The sequence below is a fragment of the Myotis daubentonii genome, chromosome 16, assembly GCF_963259705.1.
Source record: "Myotis daubentonii chromosome 16, mMyoDau2.1, whole genome shotgun sequence".
NCBI lineage: Eukaryota > Metazoa > Chordata > Mammalia > Chiroptera > Vespertilionidae > Myotis > Myotis daubentonii.
Window position 1 is genome coordinate 16,644,078 of NC_081855.1, and position 22,798 is coordinate 16,666,875.

Sequence of the window (22,798 nt, forward strand, 5' to 3'; positions counted from 1 at the left end):
ATCCTTGTTGATTATTGTTGATTAGATACTCTGCCTATTTCTGGAAATTGTCTGCTGATGAGCTAATCTGTGTGTCATTGAAATCTCCTTACCGAAGGGCTACCCCAGATCAATAAAAGGTTGGAGCGGCCTGAGCATGAGTGGAAGTCCCTCTCCTTGAGTTGGACTTGCCCGCCTGGCTCCCCAACATTTCCAAATTGTCTCTTGTCTCTTTTCTCTCTCATTTGTGTGCGGCTCCTCTTTCAGATCCCGAACCCTAATCCACGCGGGACGTGGAGGGAAACACACTCGACACCTGGGCAGCCTGCATTCCTTTTTGCTAAATCTAGGATGGTCTGGGACTTCTCAGATTCAGCTCCTGGGAAAAGAACTAGAGAGACTTGTCACAGCAGTTGGTACCCAGCCATCTCCATGTCCTGAGCGAGGTGGCTGAGTGCACTGCCCTGACTGCCTCCCCTACCAGCCTCCAGGCAGCCATGGTAGGTGGGGGAGGGGGGCATCCTGGGTCACCCTACAGGGTCACACTCTTACTTGGCTGTGCCTTGGATCCAGGAACCTCCTTTTTTTTTTTTTTTTTTTTTTCAGAAGAAAACCAACTTCAATTTATTTAATTGATTTCAGAGCAGAAAAGACAGAGAGAGAGAGAGAGAAGTACGTATCAATGATGAAAGAGAATCATTGATCGGCTGTTCCTCCACATCACTGGGGATCGAGCCCGCCACCCTGGCATGTGCCCTGACAGGGAATTGATGACCTCCTGGTTCACAGGTCGACGCTCAACCACTGAGCCACACCAGCAGGACAGAACACCAATTTCTTGATGACTTGGCCCCCAGTGCCCAGAGGACTGGGAGAGAATCCCCCCAGATGGTTTCCAGCCTGCCTGGCTTTGCTCCTACCCTTCGTCTTGATTTTTTTCTTTTTCTGATCATGAAAGAAAGACACATTCAGAGTGAAAATTCAAATGTCACAGGAATGCTTAAGTTAGAACATCCTTTTAGAGACAACTAGTATCAAGTTTAATGAGTCTTCTTCCAGATTTTTCTCTATAAAAATGATCATGCTATTATCGTCTCTATAAATAGAATCATATTATACAGACTGTTCTGAAACTTACTTCTTTTTCACATGACGCCAGGGACTTCTTGCCATGCAGACGTGTGTTTCTAATTCGTTGGTCTTACTCTGCCTCATTCTTTTTCTTTTTTTAAAAAATAATTCTGGGTTTGTTTGTTTGTTGTGTGTAAAATATGTTTGTATTGATTTCAGAGAGGAAGGGAGAGGAAGAGAGAGAGAGAAACATCAATGATGAGAGGGAATCATTGATTGGCTGCCTCCTGCACGCCCCCCACTAGGGACAAGCCCGCCACCCAGGCATGTGCCTTGACCAGAACACCACACCGGTCAGGCTCTGCCTAGTTCTTTTTTCTCTTCTTCTTCTTTTTCAGTCTCCGTAGAGACCATTAAAAAATTGCCAGTGCTGACTATATTTCACGTCGTCACGGTGGAGTATTGGGAAAGTTTTCAATTAGCAATAATTGCACCTTGGATAAACCTCATTGGCTACGGTACTGCTACTGTGCAAAGCTCTGCCCTATTCTCTATCTCAGTGGTGTTTGGTCTTTTAGAGCTCAGAGCCTCTTCGAGCGTTAGATGAATGGCAATTACACATAGGCACATCACTCAAATATTTGTATACTAGGGGCCCAGTGCACGAATTCGTGCACCTTGAAAGGAACTGTGGACCGCAAGGCTGCGGTGGGCACAGGGGCACATCCTCCACACCCCCACCCGGCCCCTGCTGCCATGGCCCCTATCTGCCAACATTGGGGCTGGCGCCAGCAGCAGGTGCAAGCAGGGCCAGAGCTGTCAGTGGGTGGGAGTGGTGGCTGCTGCCCCAATTGCCCCTCAGGAGCAGGGAGAGGTAGAGAAGCCCCCAGGGGTGATCAGGGCCCGAAGCCGCCGCTTGCACCCACCGATGGCACCAAGTGATCGAGACTGGCACTGGGCAAAGAATTTTCAGTAACCACCAGAGGCTCGCCCCGATGACAGCAACCGGCACCCCACCTTGGTCTGGCGCCCCTGCTCACCTGCTCCACCATCCCACCGCGGCCAACACCTGCCATGTTCCGCACATGCCCCCTGGTAATCAGCGCACGTCATAGTGACTAGTTGTTCCGTTGTTCTGGTTGTTCCACCATTCGGTCTATTTGCATATTAGCTTTTTATTATATAGGGTGACTTTGGGTATCAGAGCCTTCCTGCGGTTGATCTGACCCCTCACCCTGGGTGGGGCGGGGAGTTCAGGGGGGAGGACCACTGAAATGAGTCCAGGAGAGTGGAAGATTGCGAACAAGACTGGCTTATTGTTGGGATGGGAAGACCCGTCTGGGGAGCCTCCGTCAAAGGTCTTGCTTGGGTCGCTGCCTCCTGTGAGACCCTCTGCCTGTCCAGAGCCCCCATCCCCGGGCTCCTCCTCAGCCAGGGGCTCCCCTCCTCGCAGCCTCCAGATCACGTGACTCCAGCAGCTGCCAACCCCCTGGGCAATGCCAAGAGCCTCCTGGCCTCAAACGGGTTGGGTGACATTCACTTCCTGCGCTGTCCTCCCGGCCTGCTCAGTCCTCAGGAATGCCTCGGCGGCGGCTGTCACAGTGACAGCAGCAGGAGGACGTGCTGCCTGCCGGCACCTCTGGGCGCTGGATCTGCCTACCGAGGCCCCGGGCGGGCGGAGAGGTGCCTGCTGCTCCTCCTGGCTTCAGCCACAGTGAGTCTGGGGACCCAGCGCAGGGTTGGGGGGGTCAATGCGGGGGGTGGAGGAGCAGGATCCAGGCGGAGGTTGGCAAGATTCCTGACCGAACTGGAGTGATGCAGGGTGTGGGAGGGTGTGTGTGTGTGTGTGTGTGTGTGTGTGTGTGTGTGTGCAGTGTCTTGGGATGGGAAGTGGTCATAGCTGAAACTATAGGGCCTCTGCCTCACAGGCTCACTGTCCCAAGGTGGGGAGGAGGGGGTCCGGGGGCTGAGGACACCCCAACCAGTCCTCACAATGGGCTGCCGCTGTGGGTGAAGCTGGGCATGGGGGCCTCCTGAGGTCAGCTCCCCCGGGCTGGCCCTGGCCCTCCCCTGGCTCCCAGGGCGCTGGAGTGGCAGCTCCGTAGAGAGTCCCTCGGAGAAGGGACCTGTAGGCAGCCCCTTTCCCACGGATGCGTCTTCATCTATTCGGTTTTTAAAACCACTTTCCTGAGTGAGGTCTGACTGACATGCAACGAAACTGTACCCATCTAATGTACACACCTGGACTGGGGAGCTCTGGCGAGGGGCTTTCATCCCTGGATGCTCGTTAGGTCAGTGTCTCTGTGGAGGCCTGAGGGCTGGGACAGCCTAGCCTGCCATCTTGCTCTCCATTCTTCATCTACTCCCTGCACCCAGGTCTGGCAGGCCCCCCACCGGCCCTAGCTGGGGGGGGGGGGGGGCAGCGGTACACAGAGGGCTCCCCGAGCTGGCAGTGTGACTTTGAACGAGATGCTTAGCCTCAGCCCCAGCCTCCTCCCCTCATCTGTGAAATGGAGATAATACCCACCTCCCAGAGTTGTCGGGACTAAATGAGGAAGGAACGCAAAATGCCAAGCACATAATTAGTGTTCAACAGACAGTCGCTGCTGTAATTATCTATTATTAGCTCCGCTCTGGGCCCACCTCGCGGGCGCCTCCAGCCTCCGCTCCCGGCGGCGGAGGACGCCTGGCGCTGTTACCGGCGAGCTGTGCCCGCAGAGCCGCCCTGCATCCCTCCTGCTCCCCTCTCCCTCCCCACCCCAGCTCCCCAGCCGTCCAGGCCCCCGAGAGGAACTCAGGGTGCAGTACGAAGTGAAATGAGGAGAAGGGGCGGGACCGAGGAGGGAGGGGCCGGAGAGAGGCTGAGGGAGGGGGGGCGGGGGGAAGGAGGGCGTCAATGACACGCCGCTCCCGCCGCGGGGCGGAGGAAGGGGGCCGTCTTTCCCATCCGGTGAACCCCTTTTACCTTTTCACAAACTCACATGGAAGAGTCTCTTTTCCCGCCGCTGCTGATCCCAAGAGGACGGTGTTCCTGACGCGGCTAATATCTATTCAATCTATTAATTGATTCTAATAATGCTCTCTATCTCATCTACGGAAGCTTCTCTCTCTCTCTCTCTCTCTCTCTCTCTCTCTCTCTCTCTCTCTCTCTCTCTCTCTCTCCCTTCCTCCCTCCTCTCTGGACCTATAAAGCTAGATTTGCCGTGGCTAGTTTGGTTCAGGGGTTAGAGTGGGCCCTCAGGCTGAAGGGTCCCGGGTTCGATTCCAGTCAAGGGCATGTACCTTGGCTGCAGGCTCAATACCCAGCACCATTCAGGGCAGTTGTGGGAGGCAACCAACCAATCTCTCTCTCTCTCTCTCTCTCTCTCTCTCTCTCCCTCCCATCCACTCTTTCTAAAAAAACAAACCCACAAACTAGATTTAACTAAATAACCTCCAAAGTCCTCTTCCCCTAGCATCCTCTCATCTCTCTGCTTTAATTCTCTTGCCTATCTTTTTTTAAAAATATATTTTATTGATTTTTTACAGAGAGGAAGGGAGAGGGATAGAGAGTTAGAAACATCGATGAGAGAGAAACATCGATCAGCTGCCTCCTGCACACCCCCCACTGGGGATGTGCCCGCAACCCAGGTACATGCCCTTGACCGGAATCGAACCTGGGACCTTTCAGTCCGCAGGCCGACACTCTATCCACTGAGCCAAACCGGTCAGGGCCCAGGTAATATTTAAAACCCACATTGTACCTCCGTGTGACTCGGACCTTTGGTTTAAAACAGTTCCCTGCCGCTTAGCACTCATGTCCTTCCCCACAGGCGGGGCTCCCAGGGCCTTCACAAGACCAGACACACTCGCAGGACGAACCGCGGCCTCCCCAGGGGCATCAGCGGCTCCGAGGCCGCCCGCCCGCCCGGCATTCGAATGGCTGAGCTGTGGCAGGCGGAGGATGAGCCCACGGCTCCCTGACCTGGCCACGCAGGCGGCCTGCAGGCGTTTGGATGTGTAAGTTCTGAGCTTTATTTTCAAAACCGCCGCACGCGGCACAGAGGAATGCCGCCAGGGCTGGACCCAGACCAGCGGATCGGGCAGCCGCTGAGCGGGAGACAGGGGCAGCAGAGGCTTTTCTGGAAAACAGCCCCTGGGGCACAGGCCCGCACTGGGGCCTGGACTGCGGCTGGGGCAGCGGCCACGCAGCCACCCGCTCCCCCTGGGACCTGGGTCTCCCGCCTTCACTTCCTGGGAGGAACCAGGAAGGTGCGGTGACCTCACCCTGTGTGCGTGTCAGGCGGGAGGCGAGGGGCCAGGGAGGCTGCGCCTTCATCACACTCCGCGCCTCGCTCCAGAGTCCGCGGTGGCCGGGCCGGGACCGCCATTCTCTGTCTCCCAGCCCCGCTTCCAGGAGCACCCCTGGTCTCTTCCCCAGGGTCTCCGCTCTCGGTCTTGGTTGGATGCAGGCAGGCCACTGAGGAGGAGCAGCAGGAGAGGAAGGGGAAGGGGAAGGGGGGGGGGGCGAGGAGAAAGGGAAGGAGCAGGGGAGCAGGGGTGTAGAAGGGGGTGCGGGTGGGCAGTGAAGGGGGCAGTGGCACTAACGCTCACGGCTTTTCCCACCCGCAGCTGAGGCCCTGCCTCCCCGGAGCGGCCATGTCCGAAGGGGAGAGCAAGGACAGCTCGGGCAGCGAGTGCCCCGTGTGCTACGAGAAGTTCCGCGACCTGGAGGGCGCCAGCCGGACGCTGAGCTGCGGCCACGTGTTCTGCCATGACTGTCTGGTCAAGTACCTGCTCTCCACCCGCGTGGACGGGCAGGTCCAGAGGTCCATCGTCTGCCCCATCTGCCGCTACGTCACCTTCCTCAGCAAGAAGAGCTCCCGCTGGCCCTCCATGCTGGACAAGAGCGCCCAGACCCTGGCGGTGCCCACGGGCCTGCCCCCTGGGCCGCCGGCCGCCAGCGCCCGGGGCCACCCCCACCCCACGGCCGGCTCCCAGCCCGGCTGGAGGGCGTCCCCCAGTCAGAGTCCCCAGCTCCCCTTGGACCTACTGCCCAGCCTGCCCCGGGAGCCGCAGATCTTCATCATCAGCCGCCACGGGATGCCCCTGGGGGAGCAGGACAGCGTCCTCCCGCGCCGCAGCCTGGCCGAGCTCTCCGAGGCGTCCCCAGCGCCCCGCTCCACCCGGTCCTTCTGCTGCCGCTCCCGGGCCCTCCTGCTCATCACCCTCATCGCCGTGGTGGCGGTGGTCGCTGCCATCTTGCCCTGGGTGCTGCTGGTGAGGAAGCAGGCGTGAGAGGAGGTACCTGCAGGGCCACCCAGCGAGGCCCGGCCTGAGGGCGACTCTGGAAGCTGCCCCACCGGCCCTCCCCGCAGGCTGGCCACGGCCTGGGCGGGGTAGGGGGCCCCAGGGCAGACGCAGGCCCTGAGGTGAGGCGGGCGGAGGGGACAGGGGAGCAGAGGGAGGGCATCAGGATGGTGCTCACTGGAGGTGTGTGGCATCGCCTGGCCTCCAGCCCCCTGCTCCCAGCCGGGGTCGGGCATGACGGGGAAGCTGGGGCCGGTGATCTTGGCCAGAGCGGGGCTGAGCACCTGAGAGCTCTAGACAGAAACGGAAACTGCCGGTTCTGGGTCAGGGTCACACGTGCGATGGAAGCCAGTGCCCAGAGACAGCCCAGGAGCCTCTCTCCTCCCTCCAGGCCGGGGCCGGGCCAGGTGGGAAGACGGGTGCTGCCCCTTCGCGGGGCGGCCAGCCCTGGGGTGTGCTCACCTGCCGGGTGACCCACCTGAAGCAGGTGGGGCTCCCTCGCGGGGACAAGGAGTTCTGCTGGATGGGGGCCCGATGGCAGGACGCGGCCGGGTCAGAACTCCCACCCAGGAGTCTCTAGTCTGTTCTCACAAACAGAAGGGGCCCAAAGCACACGTGCTCCCCAGAATCTCAGCGCCCACCCCTGACCCTCACAGCCGGACCCCCAAATCGCCAGCCTGGAAGGTGACCTCCCCGAGGAAGTAGCTGACCTCAGAGGCTGGGGCCAGGGTTTCTGGGGGAACAGATGAAGGTCTTCCTGGGAGCAGGGGCCACGTTGGGAAACGCGTTTGCTGACAGAGGCCAGGCCAGCAGAACGGCCGCGCACACAGCCGGAGCGCTCCCCACGCCTCCCGGGCCGAGGAAGGGTCGGCAGGTGGAGTCTTGGGTTGTCAAGGATGGACAGGAAGACGGGGAGTGCAGAAGCGTAATGGCCGAGACTTGAATCAGCTGCGAACTATGCGGGCACATTAACCCCTGGGGCTCCCACCTCTCCCAGCCCGAGGCCTCCTCCTCATGACCCAACCACTCATCAGAGGCCACACCAGCCGGGCCAGTTTCCGAGGTGGATTCCCAGGCTGGGCTGGGTGAGGAAGGGTGGGGAAGACAACAGATGTGCTTGTCAGGGACACCACAGCCTCGACTGCATCCTGAACCGCAGGTGCTGTCAGCCACGGGGCAAGGCCTCGTCACCTGGGGACCCCACCCTGGACGGCGCTGGGGACCCCTAATGAGGACCACTAGGGAGCAAGCCATTCGGAAACAACTATTTTCTGTTTACAAAGGCCCAGAAGTCACTGGGCCGGACTCTTCCATTCATTTTAGGATTAAAACCAAAACAACCTCCAGCTATTTGCTCAAACCGGTGGTTGTTCGCAGTCCAGGTGTGCCGACAGCCAGCCCTCCACAACCTATACCTCTCTGGGCAGTTGGCTCCCTGGGGGGAAAGAAATAGCACGCTGCCTCTGACCGAGTTCCCAGACTCCTCAAGCGGTGGTCCTCTGGGGCCCGCCAGGGAGTGGGACCCATGCTACAGGGACACGGGGAGGGCTGGCCTCAGCACGCGTGGACTTCCGGATGCTCTTTTCAAGACCCGAGAAGAGCATAGTGCTGTTTGGGGAAGACAGTTGGATCCGCGGGGAAAATATTTATTACAGGAAAACAAATGTTACCTTTACAAAAGACTCTAACGAGTCTGTTTTACCAAACTCGGCCAGGCTGCTTTCAACAGTGTCATGAATTTCTGGGGACCTGACTTTAGATTCTGTTGTTTGTCAAAACTTAATTTCAAAATACCTGTCGTGTGTTCATATTGTCCAGCAGTGGCTTGTAGATGGCACGCCTCTTATTTTCAAAGAATGTCAAAAGCTATTTTTAAAAATAAAGGTATATATTTTCTCAAAGATTCCAGAGACATTGCAAATGCAGGTGGGAAGCTCCAGAGCTCGGACTTTTAAGCTCATTCACTTTAGGTGGGAAAGACACTTGTGAAGGAGATGCAAATGAACATTCTCCGGGCAGACCAGTTCTCACCGATTAGCTTGTCAGACCCGGGAGTCTCAGAGCCCACGCAGCTGACCAAGCTGAGGAGAAGCAGGTGGGTGGTGGGCATGCACGCTGACAAAGCCCCTAGGATGGAAAGTTTGACATTATCTGTCAAAATGTCCAGGCTGACCCCCCAATTCCTGATCTAGGAATGTATCCTACAGACATAGGTGCACACACGGGCAGTGACACAGGCACCATGTTACGTAATGGCAGTTGTTCACAATAACAAACCACCGGGGAAAGCCGACCTGCCAATCAATGGAACGGGCTGTAAAACTTCAAAGAACAAGGAAGAAGCCTATGAACTGACATGAAAAGGCTCCAGGATACAGTGGCCGACGGGAAAAAGCAAGGTGTGGAACCCTGGTTATCAGGCCCTACAATGTGTGTAGAAAGTGGGGCAATGAGAAGTTACATCCCCACTTGCTTATTCATGCATAAAGAACTTAGGAAAAGACACAAAAAACTAGGCGATGAGTGGTGGAAGGGTTAGAGAAAATGATGCAATGAGAGGGGGAATTTTTCCTTTAACACTTTGTGATTTTTGAACCAAGTAAACATATGACTTATTTGAAAATTAAACTGAAACATCATATTAGAAGCCAAAGATCTCTGCAGTGAACACACCCGCTGCCGGGCGAGGAGCCGGCCCCAGGAACACTGAAAGCTGCCACCCGGCTTGTGCTTCGGTTGTGTGTGCGGCTGGTTTGTCCGGTTAGAGGCGTGACATCTTATGCTTACCAGGCACCCCAGGAACGAGGTAAAAAGTTTAATGTTCTCAGTGTTCCTAAGTGCCTATGGATTCCTTTGGGCCCCATCATTTAATGTGCTTGATTTTATTCTTCTCTACCCTCCCTTCCCTTCCTCAAATAAAACCTTTTGCTTTAAGCAACTACCCTGGGGTCAGGGCACTACAGGAAAACACCATTAGATGGAAAGGCAGACAGATGGGTGGAGGCCTGCGGCTAAATGTAGACTCTTACTCTTCCCTTCCTCCCCTGCGCGCGCGCGCACACACACACACACACACACACACACACACACACACACACACCACAGCCACCTCCCATTTGATAAGGAGAAAATTCTGAGCTGTCCTAAATTAAATTACAACAGGGTGGAAGGTAGAGACAAGAAGGGGTTGATCGCCGAAACCGGTTTGGCTCAGTGGATAGAGCGTCGGCCTGCGGACTGAAAGGTCCCAGGTTCGATTCCGGTCAAGGGCATGTACCTGGGTTGCGGGCATATCCCCAGTGGGAGATGTGCAGGAGGCAGCTGATCAATGTTTCTCTCTCATTGATGTTTCTAACTCTCTATCTCTCTCCCTTCCTCTCTGTAAAAAATCAATAAAATATATTTAAAAAAAAAAAAGAAGAAGGGGTTGATCAGTTAACAACTGCAGGGCAAAGCAACAAGACGGCTTATATTCCCGAGTGCATGTTGGTGTTTAACTTCCAGGGGGCTATTTCTGCCAGGCACCACTGCACCCACCCAGGAGCCTCCATTCTTGCTCGCACATGAACTTTTCAGACTGTTGCCCATTCTTCACCTTATTCCACCAACCTTATCTGTAGCCAATGTGAAGTCTTTCAAAGCAACTTACACCTTTCTCCCCCCTGCCTGATGTCTTATTCTATTTAATACAATTTTCTTTATTTATTATTTTTTCAATATATTTTTATTGATTTCAGAGAGGAAGGGAGAGGGAAAGATAGAAACATCAGTGATGAGAATCATAGATCGGCTGCCCCCTGGGGATCCCACACTGGTGATCAAGCCCACTCCCTAGGCATATGCCCTGACTGGGAATCGAACTGTGATCTCCTGGTTCATAGGTCCACGCTCAACCAACCACTGAGCCATGCCAGCCGGGCGCCACCTGATGTTTTAAAAAAGTCAGCAGCCCTGGCCAGTGTTGCTCAGTGGATAGAGTGTCAGCCTGTGGACCAAAAGGGTCCCGTGTTCAAATCTGGTCAAGGGCATGTACATAGGTTGCAGGCTCCTCCCTGGCCCAGGCCCTGGTCAGGGCACATGCAGGAGGCAACCAATCAATGTATTTCTCTCTGTCTTTCCCTCTCTCTTCCACTCTCTCTAAATATCAATGGGAAATATCCTCGGATGAGGATGAACAACAACAAAAAAGTCCTCAACTCCAGGGCTGCGGACATGTTGTCTTTCCCGCCTGGCACTGCTACTGGTGGTTTAGACTTCATGCCCACAACCTGCTTTTTCTTGTTAGCAATGGCCCAATAAATTCTTTTTTAGAGACAAACAAACAAACGAAAACTTTCAGCGGTGGAAGTCAAAATTTTTGCTTAATGTATCATAATAAACTTTACGCGAATATATACTTGCACAGGCTAGGACTGCCGAGTAAAGGAGCCATTCATTGCTGGTGGGGTCTGGGCCAGGGCCCTGTGCCTTCCCTCGGACCACCTCCCTCCGGCACCTGGAGACAATGGGTGGTCCCGCTGCCTCACACCGCCATGCCTTCCCTAAAGCCAGTCCCACCGCCTGGAGAGCTAATGTTAGGTCCCTCAAAACTCAGGCTAGGATGACCTCACCCAGAAGCCTTCCCTGACCCCAGCGCTCCCTTCCGCACCCGGGGCACAAGCACAGAAGCATCCAGGGCACCCCTCCTGGGATCCTGGGACTGTGGATTTCATTGCTTATCTCTGTCTTACACAGGAGCTTCCTGCAGGCACGCACTTTGGCTAATTTCCTTGTGTAGCTCCAGAGTCCAGTTCGAGGCTGGCCCGTGAAAGACGCTCCATAAACATTTGTTGAAGGGAATGGCAGAGTCAATCTCACTGAGTTCTTAAAGTATAAGTAAAATCTGCGACTATTTGAAGTTATGAAAACACATGTTCTCTACTGACTACTCTGGGCCCTCACGTGCACGGCTCCTCACTCTCTGACTCGACCTAATGGGCTCCCGCAATTGGGGCTTTACAGTTAGCAGAGGGGCTGGGAAGCCAGCCTGCACGGGTTCGTCCATAACCTGTGGCTTCCGTGTAGCCCCGCGCAAGTCCCTCCCGGCTTCCTGTGGCTCAGTGTCCCCCTCTGTAAAATGGGGACAACACCAGCATCACTCGGGTACTTAGTGTATCAAAGGCCCTAACAACGTCAAGGGAGTAGAAGAATGGCCCCAGCGCTCGGCAAGCTCGCCTCCTGTGATATGAAGTCGGCCTCCCCGCGGCACACACCTGTGCTATTCACGCGAAAGCATCCGGGCCCCGGCAGGCGCGCGGCGGGGTGGCGTCCGCTCGGCACTGCAATTCCTTAGCCTCCAGGAGCGCCCCTCGCCGCCCCCCGCCCCCGCAGCCCCCGCCCCGCTTCCGTCCGATCCTGAACTGAACGACCGGAGGTGAAGGGCAGAAAGGGGCGCAGCTCGCGCAAGGAGAGGCTTCCGCACACCAGGCTCCTTCCAAGGGCGGTCGAGGCCCGGCACCTCGGCATCACCTGCAGGCTGGTGAGAGACGCTGGTTCTGGCCAGTTGAGCGGAGTGGGAGGCTGATCCGTGGCCCCCGTCCTCGGACGGCCCCTCGCCCGCCCGGACGAAATCTGGGGCGAGCCGGGGGGCACCTTCCGCACCCGCCGCGGGGTGTGGGCGGCAGCGGCGTCCGCACCCGGCGTGTTCGAGGACCAGACACGCCCACGCCCTTCGCTGGGGTGCGGACGGTGTGGCCAGGTAAGCGGGGTGACCGGCCAGCTAGAGTCCCAGCGCCACCTGGCGGTCAACGATAGCACCTGTCCTTTGTGGAATAATGGAGTGTCCGCTGCCCGGGCGCTCAGGAGTGAAGGGGCAGGGGTCCCCTGGGGCCGTTCGTTTTCCCAGCAGCCGCTGCGGTCCCCGCACTCGCCGGGGGACGATCCTCCCCAGAGGGTGCAGCTGCAGAGCCCAGAGCTCCGAAAAAAGGAACCAGGACCTTGAAAAGGGAGTTTTGTAGTCCTTCGCAGTTCCCCTCCTAGCCGAGAGGTGGCACTAGTCATCAATTTCCCCCCAGTTTCCTCTTCTCGTTCAAACTCCGCGCCTCTCTCGCTCTAGACCTCGGTCTCGCGAGAGCTCTCGTGAACTTACAGAACCGGAAATAGCGTGTGAGTCTCTTCCCTCTTGCGGCCATCGTAGGAGCGCCAGCGGGTGAGGATATGCGGGGAAAGCGCGTGTAATCCGCAGCCATCCGTGGTCGGGCGCGGGGGCTCTTGACTTCGGGATCCCCAATACTCTCTCAGCGGCCGAGTAGCAGCCAGGGAGAGGGTCCAAGATGGTTCCCGCCTGTTTTCCCACTAGCTCCGGGGCCGTCTGGCCGGGGAAGGGAAAGAGGATTTGGGGATTCGGAAACGCAGCTGGAGGGAGAGGGCCTGTGGATATGGAGTCAGGCCCGGGCAGTGTAGCTCCTAAAGAATAGTCTCGAAGTAACTGTTAGTAAAGCCACGGAATTTCAAGCCGTGCCCGCCCACTGGAAGGTATTTGGGGCCTGAGATCTGCCTTTTCCCGGTTCCGGGTGGGTGGCCTGGTTCATTCTGGAGGGAGCTGAGTGTGTTCATCAAGCCCGTGTAAGATTATCGCTGGTTGGTGTTTCTCAAACGTGATGTTTGAAGAACTGAGTTGTCAGCTTTGCCCTAATGCATTAGAAATGAAAGCCCTGTCGCAGGACTTAAGGAGTAAACAAGAAATAACTAAATTGTGCTACTAATGGAAAAGATTTTATTGCATAAACAAATGTTGGAATTGTATCAGTAAAGCAACGCATTTAGAATTTCAAGCCTCAGTTGATGGCCCGTTAAGTATTTTGTGATGGAGTTAACCCGACAGTTTCTGTGAGCATTCTCAACTTTCAGGGTGAAATGGTTGCTGTTACCTTGTTTGGAAAGTGACTGGGGTTTTGGTCATTGACCCCCCCCCTTTTTTTTTTAACTTTTTATTTAGTCAAAATGAAGTTCAACCCCTTCGTGACGTCTGACCGGAGCAAGAACCGTAAAAGGCATTTCAATGCACCTTCCCACATTCGAAGGAAGATCATGTCGTCTCCTCTTTCCAAAGAGCTGAGGCAGAAGTACAATGTTCGGTCCATGCCCATCCGAAAGGATGACGAGGTTCAGGTATGTGCTGTGTTGGGGTCACTTGGCCTAGAAAAGGGGCTGCGTCCTGAGAGCAGACAGTTGTTCCGAACAGGATTACAGAAGCCGAGCCAGGGACGGAAAACGAACAAAAGGGATGCCATGCCGCCTTTTACTCTGGTCAAAGTCAGTGGACCCACGCATCAGGTCCAGCCACGGTTCAACAGAAGAGCAAGAGAGAAAGTTCAGAACTAGAACATTAGGGTTTATCTTTTTCTCACTATGTTTGGCCATGGAAGAGGCTTTTGAGGACCCGTAAACAGTCTTTGAATCACAATCCAGATACCTGTCACCCCAATAAATTTAATGATTTTTTAAAATTCAGAGGTTCTAATCTAACAGAACCATGGCTTCATGTGATTGAGTTTGCTAGAAAATTGTGTCAAATCTATGCAAGTGGAAATTGCTATAAACGTTTCTTAGCAGTAACCTGCAGCAAGGCTTTACACAGTCTCTAAAGTGGCTTGCATGTCGGCAATAATATTTCATGAGGATAGCGCCCAGTCAAGTAAATGAAACTGGTTTCCAAATAGTGGTAGGGATTGAGAACAGCCATCGGCAGGTGCAAACAGTGCCATTAGCTTTGGGAGTCAGCCTTCTGCTTTCAGCATCTCTTTTTTTAAAAAAAAATATATTTTATTGATTTTTTTTCCAGAGAGGAAGGGAGAGGAATAGAGAGTTAGAAATATCGATGAGAGAGAAACATCAATCAGCTGCCTCCTGTGCACTCCCCACTGGGGATGTGCCCGCAACCAAGGTACATGCCCTTGACCGGGATCAAACCTGGGACCCTTGAGTCCGCAGGCCGACGCTCTATCCACTGAGCCAAACCGGTTAGGGCTTTCAGCATCTCTTAATGCAGGAAAGTGTGCAGTTGGAAAGACGCATCTGTCCAGAAGCACTTGGGTTGCCTCCTGACAAGCTGGGGGTTCCTGGGTAGAAGACTGTCGGTTAACCTTTGGGCAAGAAGTGGTTTGTTTCCTTAAATACTTGCTGCTGCCCACCCTTTGGCTGGCACTAGGTTGGACACTTGGATGGGTTGTGAATTACTACATGTGTTCCTACTGCTCCCTTTGAGATGGAATAAAAATTTCCTTGTTTTCCACTTGCTACAAATAGCCAGGGGCTTTTAACAAGCCCACCACTATTGGTGAACCATCAGTTACAAGGGTGCACAGTCCATCACTGTAGATTTCTCTGGCGGTGTGGTTTATTTGCAGATTAATTAAAGCTAGAGATAGAATTACTAGCTCATTTCTGTTTAAAGCTTTCAAAATGGAGAGGTCCTATAGATTTGATAGAGTGATTAATGTTTACAAGATTCATAGTTTCCTGATTTACAAGGTTAATCTTGTTTTTTATCTACATTACATATTTCTGTTATTTTTGAACCTGCACTCAGGTTGTTCGAGGACATTACAAAGGGCAGCAAATTGGCAAAGTGGTCCAGGTTTACAGGAAGAAATACGTCATCTACATTGAACGAGTGCAACGGGAGAAAGCTAATGGGACAACGGTTCACGTGGGCATTCACCCCAGCAAGGTACGTGTTTTGAGAATGCATGAGAGGGGAGAGGGCATGAAAGCTATTGCTGCCACATGTGAGTGCTTGTTTATAGAGCAGTCCCATGGAGATAGGTTATAGATGTGAATTGAGTATTCTACTAATATCAAGGTCTTTAACCATCATTTTATGTGTATATTTAAAGTACTTTTTCCTCAAAAGCTTAGTAACCTGATTGGTCAATAATCACAATGAACAGATCTTAAAATGTAGGAAGTGGGGTAATTTTTAGATGAAACAGAGCTTATACCCTGCTTGTTTTGGTGTATTAAACTGTTGAGTGAGTGAGCAGCAAGGCAGCTTTACAACCCTGCAAAGTAGCTACTAAGCCCTTTGCTAATGGGGGGAACCTGAAGCTCAAAGATGGATCAAATTAATAGTGAGCGATAATCTAAGCCGAGATAGAAAGTGTGGTCGGACTCCCATAGCAGGTGCCTGTCCCGGACTTTAATACAAATTCTCCAATGTTACTCTCTAATTTCTCTCTTGCCGTTTTTTAAAATTACGGTTAATATTAAGGTAATGGCACCTGGTGAGTGTTTAGATATTGAAGTGTTTATTTTGTGAGATGTTAAGTTGGAACCACAAATCTAAATTTTACACTGCAGAAAAGTCAAAAGACTATACAGTAAAACACCTGCCTATCTTTCACCTACAGTTCACTATTAGCATTTTGCCATGTTCTTTACCCCTGGATTACGAGTGTCACGATACTGCCTCAGTTTGTGCCTTTGTAGTCATTTCTTATTCCAGTCTTAGGACTTGCAGATGATTCCAACCTAGACCTCCAATCCAGTTGTCTATTTTTCAACTTGGGCATCTAATTGTTATCTAAAACCTGACATGTTCAAACTCCTGATGTTATCCTTAACCTCACAGTTTGCCACCATCACAGTGTATAACAGCTGTATGCTCCTAATTGCTCAGGCCAAAGTGCCACTTTAATATATATATATATATATATATATATATATATATATATATATATATATATATATATATATATATATATATATATATAGTTTTTTTACAGAGAGGAAGGGAGAGGAATAGTCAGAAACATCCATCAGCTGCCTCCTGCACACCTCCCACTGGGGATGTGCCCGCAACCAAGGCACATGCCCTTGACCGGAATCAAACCTAGGACCTTTCGGTCTGCAGGCCAATGCTCTATCCACTGAGCCAAACCGGTTAGGGCCAAAGTGTAATTTTTTTATTATATGCCCCACATTGATCAATAAGACCTGTTGATTGCTGTATGTTATATACAGAATCCTGTCTGCTTGTTAACCGTCAGAGTGACCTATAGACCATACCTGATCACCCCTTACAAACTACTTCATGTCATCTTCCATTCTCCATGTGTCTACTTGCCTTTCTGTTCCTACAACCATGCTGTTCAGAGTGTATCCACTAGTTAGCAGGGTGACCTGGCAACTTGATAGAACTGCAAATTCTGCTCCCAGTTCTATTGACAATTTGGGGATGGGACCCAGGTAGCTGTTTTAACAGCCTTCCAGTGGGTTCTTAGGCACACTTGAGTTTGAGAAATGCACACCTACAAAACTTCAGTTCTCCTGCCTCTGGCCCTTTGTACTTACTGTTATCTGTGGGGCGCTTCTATACCCAGATAACTTTTACCCCTTCTTTTTTTTTTAAATATATTTTATTGATTTTTTTTACAGAGAGGAAGGGAGAGGGATAGAGAGTTAGAAACATCGATGAGAGAGAAACATCAATCAGCTGCCTCCTGCACACTCCCTACTGGGGATGTGCCTGCAACCAAGGTACATGCCCTTGGCCGGAATCGAACCCGGGACCCTTCAGTCCGCAGGCTGACGCTCTATCCACTGAGCCAAACCAGCCAGGGCTACCCCTTCTTTTACTAGTGTCTTGTTGGAATGTAGCCCTGTCAGTAGCGCTTCACCTGATTACCCTATGTGATTTAGCACCTGTTCTCCATCATTCCATCTCCCCGGACTAGAATAGAAGTTCCATGATGGCAGAGATGTTCTTTTGGTCGCCATGCTGTATTTCCAGAACTAGTTCTGTGCTCTCTTCCCTCTTACCTTTCTTCATAAGACTAAAGTTGATCATAGTCTAGAGGTCTTTAGTGAAGAGTTGAAATATGATCTGTACTATGACTTCATTGAAGGTTGTGCAGGTTGAAGCATGAGTGTAGGCTTTCCAATGTTATGGCTCTAAAGTTGGTATCGAAACAAAACTAAGATTTGGTTAGCTTGTAAAACTAGGATGAGAGGAGTGAATGGTATATTCTTCAATAGAAAAAGAAGCAGATTTTCTAGTAAAGCACAGAAGAGGAAACGAGAAATTCACTGACATCACATTGCCTCTTTGTTGGTAGAACAATCGTGAATGTTTAATGGGTTTGCTTTGGGAGCTGAAGAATCATTTTTTTGGCACTTTTGAGTTCATCATTTCATGTTTTGGTGTTTATTATCTAGCTTTGGTAAATGCAATTGAATGTTGGGCCTTCCCATGTGATCTGTGTTGTTTAGAAGTGTCTTTATTTTTCTGCAGGTGGTTATCACTAGACTAAAGCTGGACAAAGACCGCAAAAAGATCCTTGAACGTAAAGCCAAATCTCGCCAAGTAGGAAAGGAAAAGGGAAAATACAAGGAAGAAACAATTGAGAAGATGCAGGAATAAAGTAATATTATATACAACTTTCATTAAAAACTTAAACTGAAGAGCCTTTGTTTTATGTGTGGTAATTTGGGATACTACTTGGTTTCCAGTGGGTCAGTTTTCAGGGACGTTCAGGTGACATTTGCTGTCTGGATAGAGGCCACACCCCTACTTTGTGGCTTTCTAACAATTTTCTGCAATAAGAAGAGTGGTTATTTTTATAGCAGACAGCAGCATTAAGGGGGTGCATCATGGCTCATTGCGAAGGCCTAGGTGAAAAGCTAGTTGGGAACTGCCCCTCGAACCTGTCTTACTGCCTTCCTCCTAATGTGAACAGCATGTTCCTTTCATTTTTTTGTATGGAAGTTTTATATAGCCGCTGTATAGAAAGTTTTAGACTAGAGTTGCTGTGACTTGCCAGTAGCATCTCCACTGCTTCAAGTTCTGATACACTGAGAGCCTCAGTTTCTGTGGAATACCTGAGGGCCTCCTTCACTATCTTGTTTTATGCACCGGTGCTGGGTGAGTGCCACAAAGTGCTCGTCTAAAACGCAGGTTCTCAAAGGACCAGGTAAAATGGTGTACGTTGTTGACAACATAAGCACCCTGCCCTTACTCCGAATTAAAAATCCAAACAGTGATGAATGCAGCTTTCCCTGCCTGCAGCTCTATGAAGGCCTTACAGCAAGGAAGGAAACAGGCAGCCAATTGACACCTTTACAGACCCCGGTATCACTAACCGCGGCTTCTGCAGGGCACGGAGCAGCCTACAGTCTGGGCAGAACCGCCTCTGAGGGTAGCCCCTGGCGGCGGGGCTTCCTGTTGGCCCGGAGCGGTTTCTGCCCGCGGGGCCGGAGGCAGGCGCCGAGTGGGGGGCTGGACGCGGACTTGTGGGTGGAGGGGCTCCGGGCTCTGGCTGCTGAGTTAGGTCCTGACGCATCCTTTTCCACTTCCGGGCCTGCCTCCTCTGCAAAATGACGGATTTGGTCTCCAGCCCTTCCCTCCCACCCCTGCCCGCTCATTGATTTCAGCCCTGAGCTGGCCGCCCCCTGAGGAGTGGGGGGGGGGGGGGGGGCGCCGATTAGCCGGCCCAAGGGTGTGGAGCCGCCCGGTAGGAGCTCGAAGTCCCGACTAAGGTAGCCAAAGAAGGGACGCCTGAATCAGGTCTTCAGGAATAAGCGGGGTTTCTGTGTTGGGGGGGTGGGGGGACACTACTAATGCTTTATCTGCATTATCGCTGCGTCGTCATAACAACCCACTGTGATGGAAGCTGAAGCTTCAGTGCCGTTGCCGTGAGTCACGGTAAACGGTCAAACATGGAATTCCCAAGCCTAGACTCGGCCATACTTCTGCACGGCCTCGCTAAACCGGGAGCAACGTGTTTGACAAATGTCCTTGGAACATATTTTGTCTCGGCTCTAGACTCCTCTGCCCTCTGAGGGGACACAGCGAGGTAGAAGGCTCAGCCCCTGCTTTCTAGGTTTTGTGCACTTAAACCAGTCGACTAACGGCAAAACAAAGTACTCCAGTGAGTACTGCTGTGCAAGGAGGCAGAAATAGCAATCGGCTGGAGTTGCTGATGCATTAGGAAGGAGGAGAATTTGAGCTGGGTGTGATTTGGAAGATCAATAGAAACAATTGAAGTTGGGGACAGCCAACGCAAAGAATCGCAGGTGAGTGGAACAGATGTTTCCAGTTTTCTCTCATAAAGCTGATTTATCTGTTACCCCACTAGCACAGGTCACACCATGAAGCTGACCATATTTATTTTATTCTGCTCTAGAGCAGGTGTTAAAATTTCAGATAACTACAGGGATGGGCAGGTAAGGTGAATAAGTTAGTTGATTGCTTGGGGACTATGGGAAGCAGGAGTGTACCCTATATCTGAAGGGTGCGGCTACCCCTCCACTCCAGCCAAACTAGGAACTCCAGCAAAGTTCCCGGTTTGGCCAGATCTTCCCATTTTTTAAGAAAGTCAGAAATCTAGATTTTTACATGAAATCTCCCAATCTAAATATAGGTAAGTCATTCTTAAAAAAATAAAAAAAGGCACTGGATGAACCAAACAAGATAATAGGTCTATTAGTCAAATGTGGCTCTTGGGCTGTGCTTTAGGATCTTATGGTATAGACCAGTGGTCGGCAAACTCATTAGTCAACAGAGCCAAATATCAACAGTACAACAATTGAAATTTCTTTTGAGAGCCAAATTTTTTAAACTTAAACTGTATAGGTAGGTACATTGTTATTAACTTAATTAGGGTGCTCCTAAGCTGGCCTTTGCTAAAAACGTCCTCAATCAGATTGAGGTACGTTTGCTGAGGTCGACCCCTTCCAACTCTCCCATCCACACCCGTCTTGTATACTTGTTTCAGATAGAGGAGTGTGGATGGGAGAGTTGGAAGGGGTCGACCTCAGCGAACGTACCTCAAAACAATGTATCTCCCCCGCGCCGTGTCCCCCGTCACCCTACGGTCTCCCGTTGCCCGGCCGACCGACACCCCCCACTTCTTCTAACGCCACTTCTTCAAAATAGACTCGCCCAGGCCGAAAACCAACTTCTGTGCATGGGCCACGAAGTTTCAATCGCACTGTACGTGCGTGCCCACACGTGGTATTTTGTGGAAGAGCCACACACAAGGGGCCAGAGCTGCATATGGCTTGTGAGCCGCTGTTTGCTGACCACTGGTATAAACCTTACATAACTCAAAGATTGAGAGTATGCATCTTTTTTGTTGTTATTAATCCTCACCTGAGGATATTTTTTCCATCGATTTTCAGAGAATGGGAGGGAGAGAGAGAGAGAGAAGCGGCTATGTGAGATAGACACTTTGGTTGATTGCCTCCCACACGTGTCCAACTGGGACTGGGGATCGAATATGCAACCCAGGGAGTGCCCTTGACTGGGAATGGAACCTTTGGTGTTCTGGCTAACGCTCTAATCTGGCCAGGGCATTATGCATCTTTTGATTACAACTTATTTGCAGCCCTAGCTGGTTTGGCTCAGTGGGTAGAGCGTGGGCCTGCGGGACTGAAGGGTCCTGGGTTGATTCCGATCAAGGGCACATGCCCAGGTTGCGCACTCAATCCCCAGTAGGGGGCGTGCAGGAGGCAGCCAATCATTGATTCTTACTGATGTTTCTCTGTCTCCCTTCCTCTCTGAAATCAATAAAATTTTATTAAAAAATAAATAAATTATTTTCAGTCTATCTTTAAATTCTTTTATGAGATAGAGGTGAGGCTTTTAATTCCTGTACAGTCCCCTAAAGGCCTTCAAATAATGGCCAGTGCAGCCACTCTATTTCTGAGGAATGCTAGTTTTTAGTGAGGAATCTGGAAGATGCTTTCCTGGGTTTTCTTGTGGTTTCAAGTCTTTCAGAACCCTAGGACTGTGAGATGATAATAGATATTCCTTCAGAAACAAAATCAATAATTAAATGGCACTGGTGGATGAAACAAACTGCTCTAGGTTTATTTGTTTCTCTGGAAGACTTCTCAGAGCTTTTAAACTGTCAGTTTGCACTAAAAATATTGAGCTCTGGCTTAAAGAGTATTGCGCAAGCATTGTATTCAGTTCTGACGTGTGTTTTTCACTTTTTAATATTTGGATGTGTTATTTAATGTAGGTTCTCTGCTTCTCCTCTCAAAAGAAAGTTGTCATTAAGACAGTGGTCTTACAGTCAATAATGTCTTAGAATCAGGAATGTTCCATGGTTAATTAGTGATGCTGAGGAAGGGATTTTGAAGCTTTTTTACTGTGGAACCTTTAGGACCTTGGAAGTATGCTCAGCTTAACTAAGAATTTCGCTGAGAGTTTTTAAATGTTTCTATCTTTCTCTGCTTCTCGGGGTTCTGCCCTGCCCCTCAGCTCTGCATCTGATGTCTGGGAACCCAGGGATCTTGTTTTCCTAAGATTGTTGGGATGCCTGTGATCATCATATGAACTTTCCCCCTGGCCTCATCACCATTGCATATCCTGGAGTTGTTATAACTAAGGAAGCTTCGTTTACACACCTGAGTATGAAGTTCTCTCCCTGAGGAATTCTCCAATCTTGGTGGAGTGGGAACTCCATTTGGGGTATCTCTTTTTTGGCATGATAGCCTCCTGACATTCTTGGAAACATATCCTGCTACCTCTGTTCAGAGTCATCAAACCTTTACCCCGAAGTGTCTCCTGGCCTTGGAGTGTTCAAGCTCACTTAGAGACTCTGCTTGGTTCTAGAAATGTGTGGACTCTAGTTCAGGCGATATCAAAACAGGCCAGGCCCACACACCTCTCAGGAGGGCAAAACCTCTTTTTCCCACCACCAAGTTGGTCTCATTTTGTTGAATATGAGACCTTTTCTTTACTTCTGTTATCTATGCTGTTGTGTGATATTCACATGACTCCTATTTAGAGTCCTTTATGTTGGCAAACCTTTGTTCCTGGTACCTTTCCCTGTCTGTTCCCCAGTCCTGCTGCAGCTGCTCCTCAGCCCTAGCTCCCCAACAGAATGGCACCTCTGGCAGCAACTGGTGTCATTTCAGGAGGCAGCAACATTTGAGGATATGGCCAAAGATTGGGAGTATTTTGAAGCCTCTCAAAATGCAGAGAGAATCATTGATGTGAGAGAAACACATCGATTGGTTGCCTCCTGAAGGAGCCCAGGGACAAATGCTGGAGAAAAAGTTAGGAGAACGTGGTCCCTCAGAGTAAGGGCTCAGAATCTTCATTTGCGAATCCTATGTACAGGGAAAAAACATCATTTAAAAATACCCCACTACTTTCTCCTTGACTCTCCTAAAATGAGCATAGCCTCTTCAACCACAAGAAATTGATTGTTTATGTTAATTGTGGTAAGGCTAAAATGCCCTTCCTAGTGCTAATTTCAAGTTCAAAGTTTGCTCTTACAGTAGGAATCCCTCCCTTATTCATGGAGTTACATTCCAGGACCTCCAATGGATTCTTTTTCTTTTTTAATATATTTTTATTGATTTCAGAGAGGAAGGAAGAGGGAGAGAGAGAGATAGAAACATCCACAATCGATTGGCTGCCTCTTGCAAGTCCCCCACTGGGGCTTGAGCCCACAACCCAGGCATG

General features: G+C 51.2%; 2 protein-coding genes and 1 non-coding gene across 3 annotated transcripts; 2 read left to right on the forward strand and 1 right to left on the reverse strand.

The window, feature by feature from the left end:
• Nucleotides 1-1,448: 1,448 nt before the first annotated feature.
• On the reverse strand, nt 1,449-1,589 carry LOC132219502 (U4 spliceosomal RNA). Its single transcript, XR_009449498.1, has one exon. It is a non-coding gene; the product is annotated as a U4 spliceosomal RNA (small nuclear RNA).
• Nucleotides 1,590-4,870: 3,281 nt separating this feature from the next.
• On the forward strand, nt 4,871-6,622 carry RNF222 (ring finger protein 222). The gene is made up of 2 exons (XM_059668219.1): nt 4,871-5,049; nt 5,662-6,622. The coding sequence occupies exon 2, from the start codon at nt 5,689-5,691 to the stop codon at nt 6,325-6,327; it is 639 nt and encodes a 212-aa protein (XP_059524202.1). The 5' UTR covers nt 4,871-5,049; nt 5,662-5,688; the 3' UTR covers nt 6,328-6,622.
• Nucleotides 6,623-12,429: 5,807 nt separating this feature from the next.
• On the forward strand, nt 12,430-17,781 carry RPL26 (ribosomal protein L26). The gene is made up of 4 exons (XM_059668658.1): nt 12,430-12,526; nt 13,316-13,488; nt 14,909-15,049; nt 17,612-17,781. The coding sequence occupies exons 2-4, from the start codon at nt 13,321-13,323 to the stop codon at nt 17,738-17,740; spliced, it is 438 nt and encodes a 145-aa protein (XP_059524641.1). The 5' UTR covers nt 12,430-12,526; nt 13,316-13,320; the 3' UTR covers nt 17,741-17,781.
• The last annotated feature ends 5,017 nt before the right edge of the window (nt 17,782-22,798 follow it).

Bases quoted from the DNA above. Each gene is read 5' to 3' on its own strand.
- RNF222 (XM_059668219.1), top strand. From the start codon at position 5,689: ATGTCCGAAGGGGAGAGCAAGGACAGCTCGGGCAGCGAGTGCCCCGTG.
- RPL26 (XM_059668658.1), top strand. From the start codon at position 13,321: ATGAAGTTCAACCCCTTCGTGACGTCTGACCGGAGCAAGAACCGTAAA. The intron at 13,489-14,908 runs GTATGTGCTGTG...ACCTGCACTCAG, and splicing joins GAAAGGATGACGAGGTTCAG to GTTGTTCGAGGACATTACAA. The intron at 15,050-17,611 runs GTACGTGTTTTG...ATTTTTCTGCAG, and splicing joins TGGGCATTCACCCCAGCAAG to GTGGTTATCACTAGACTAAA.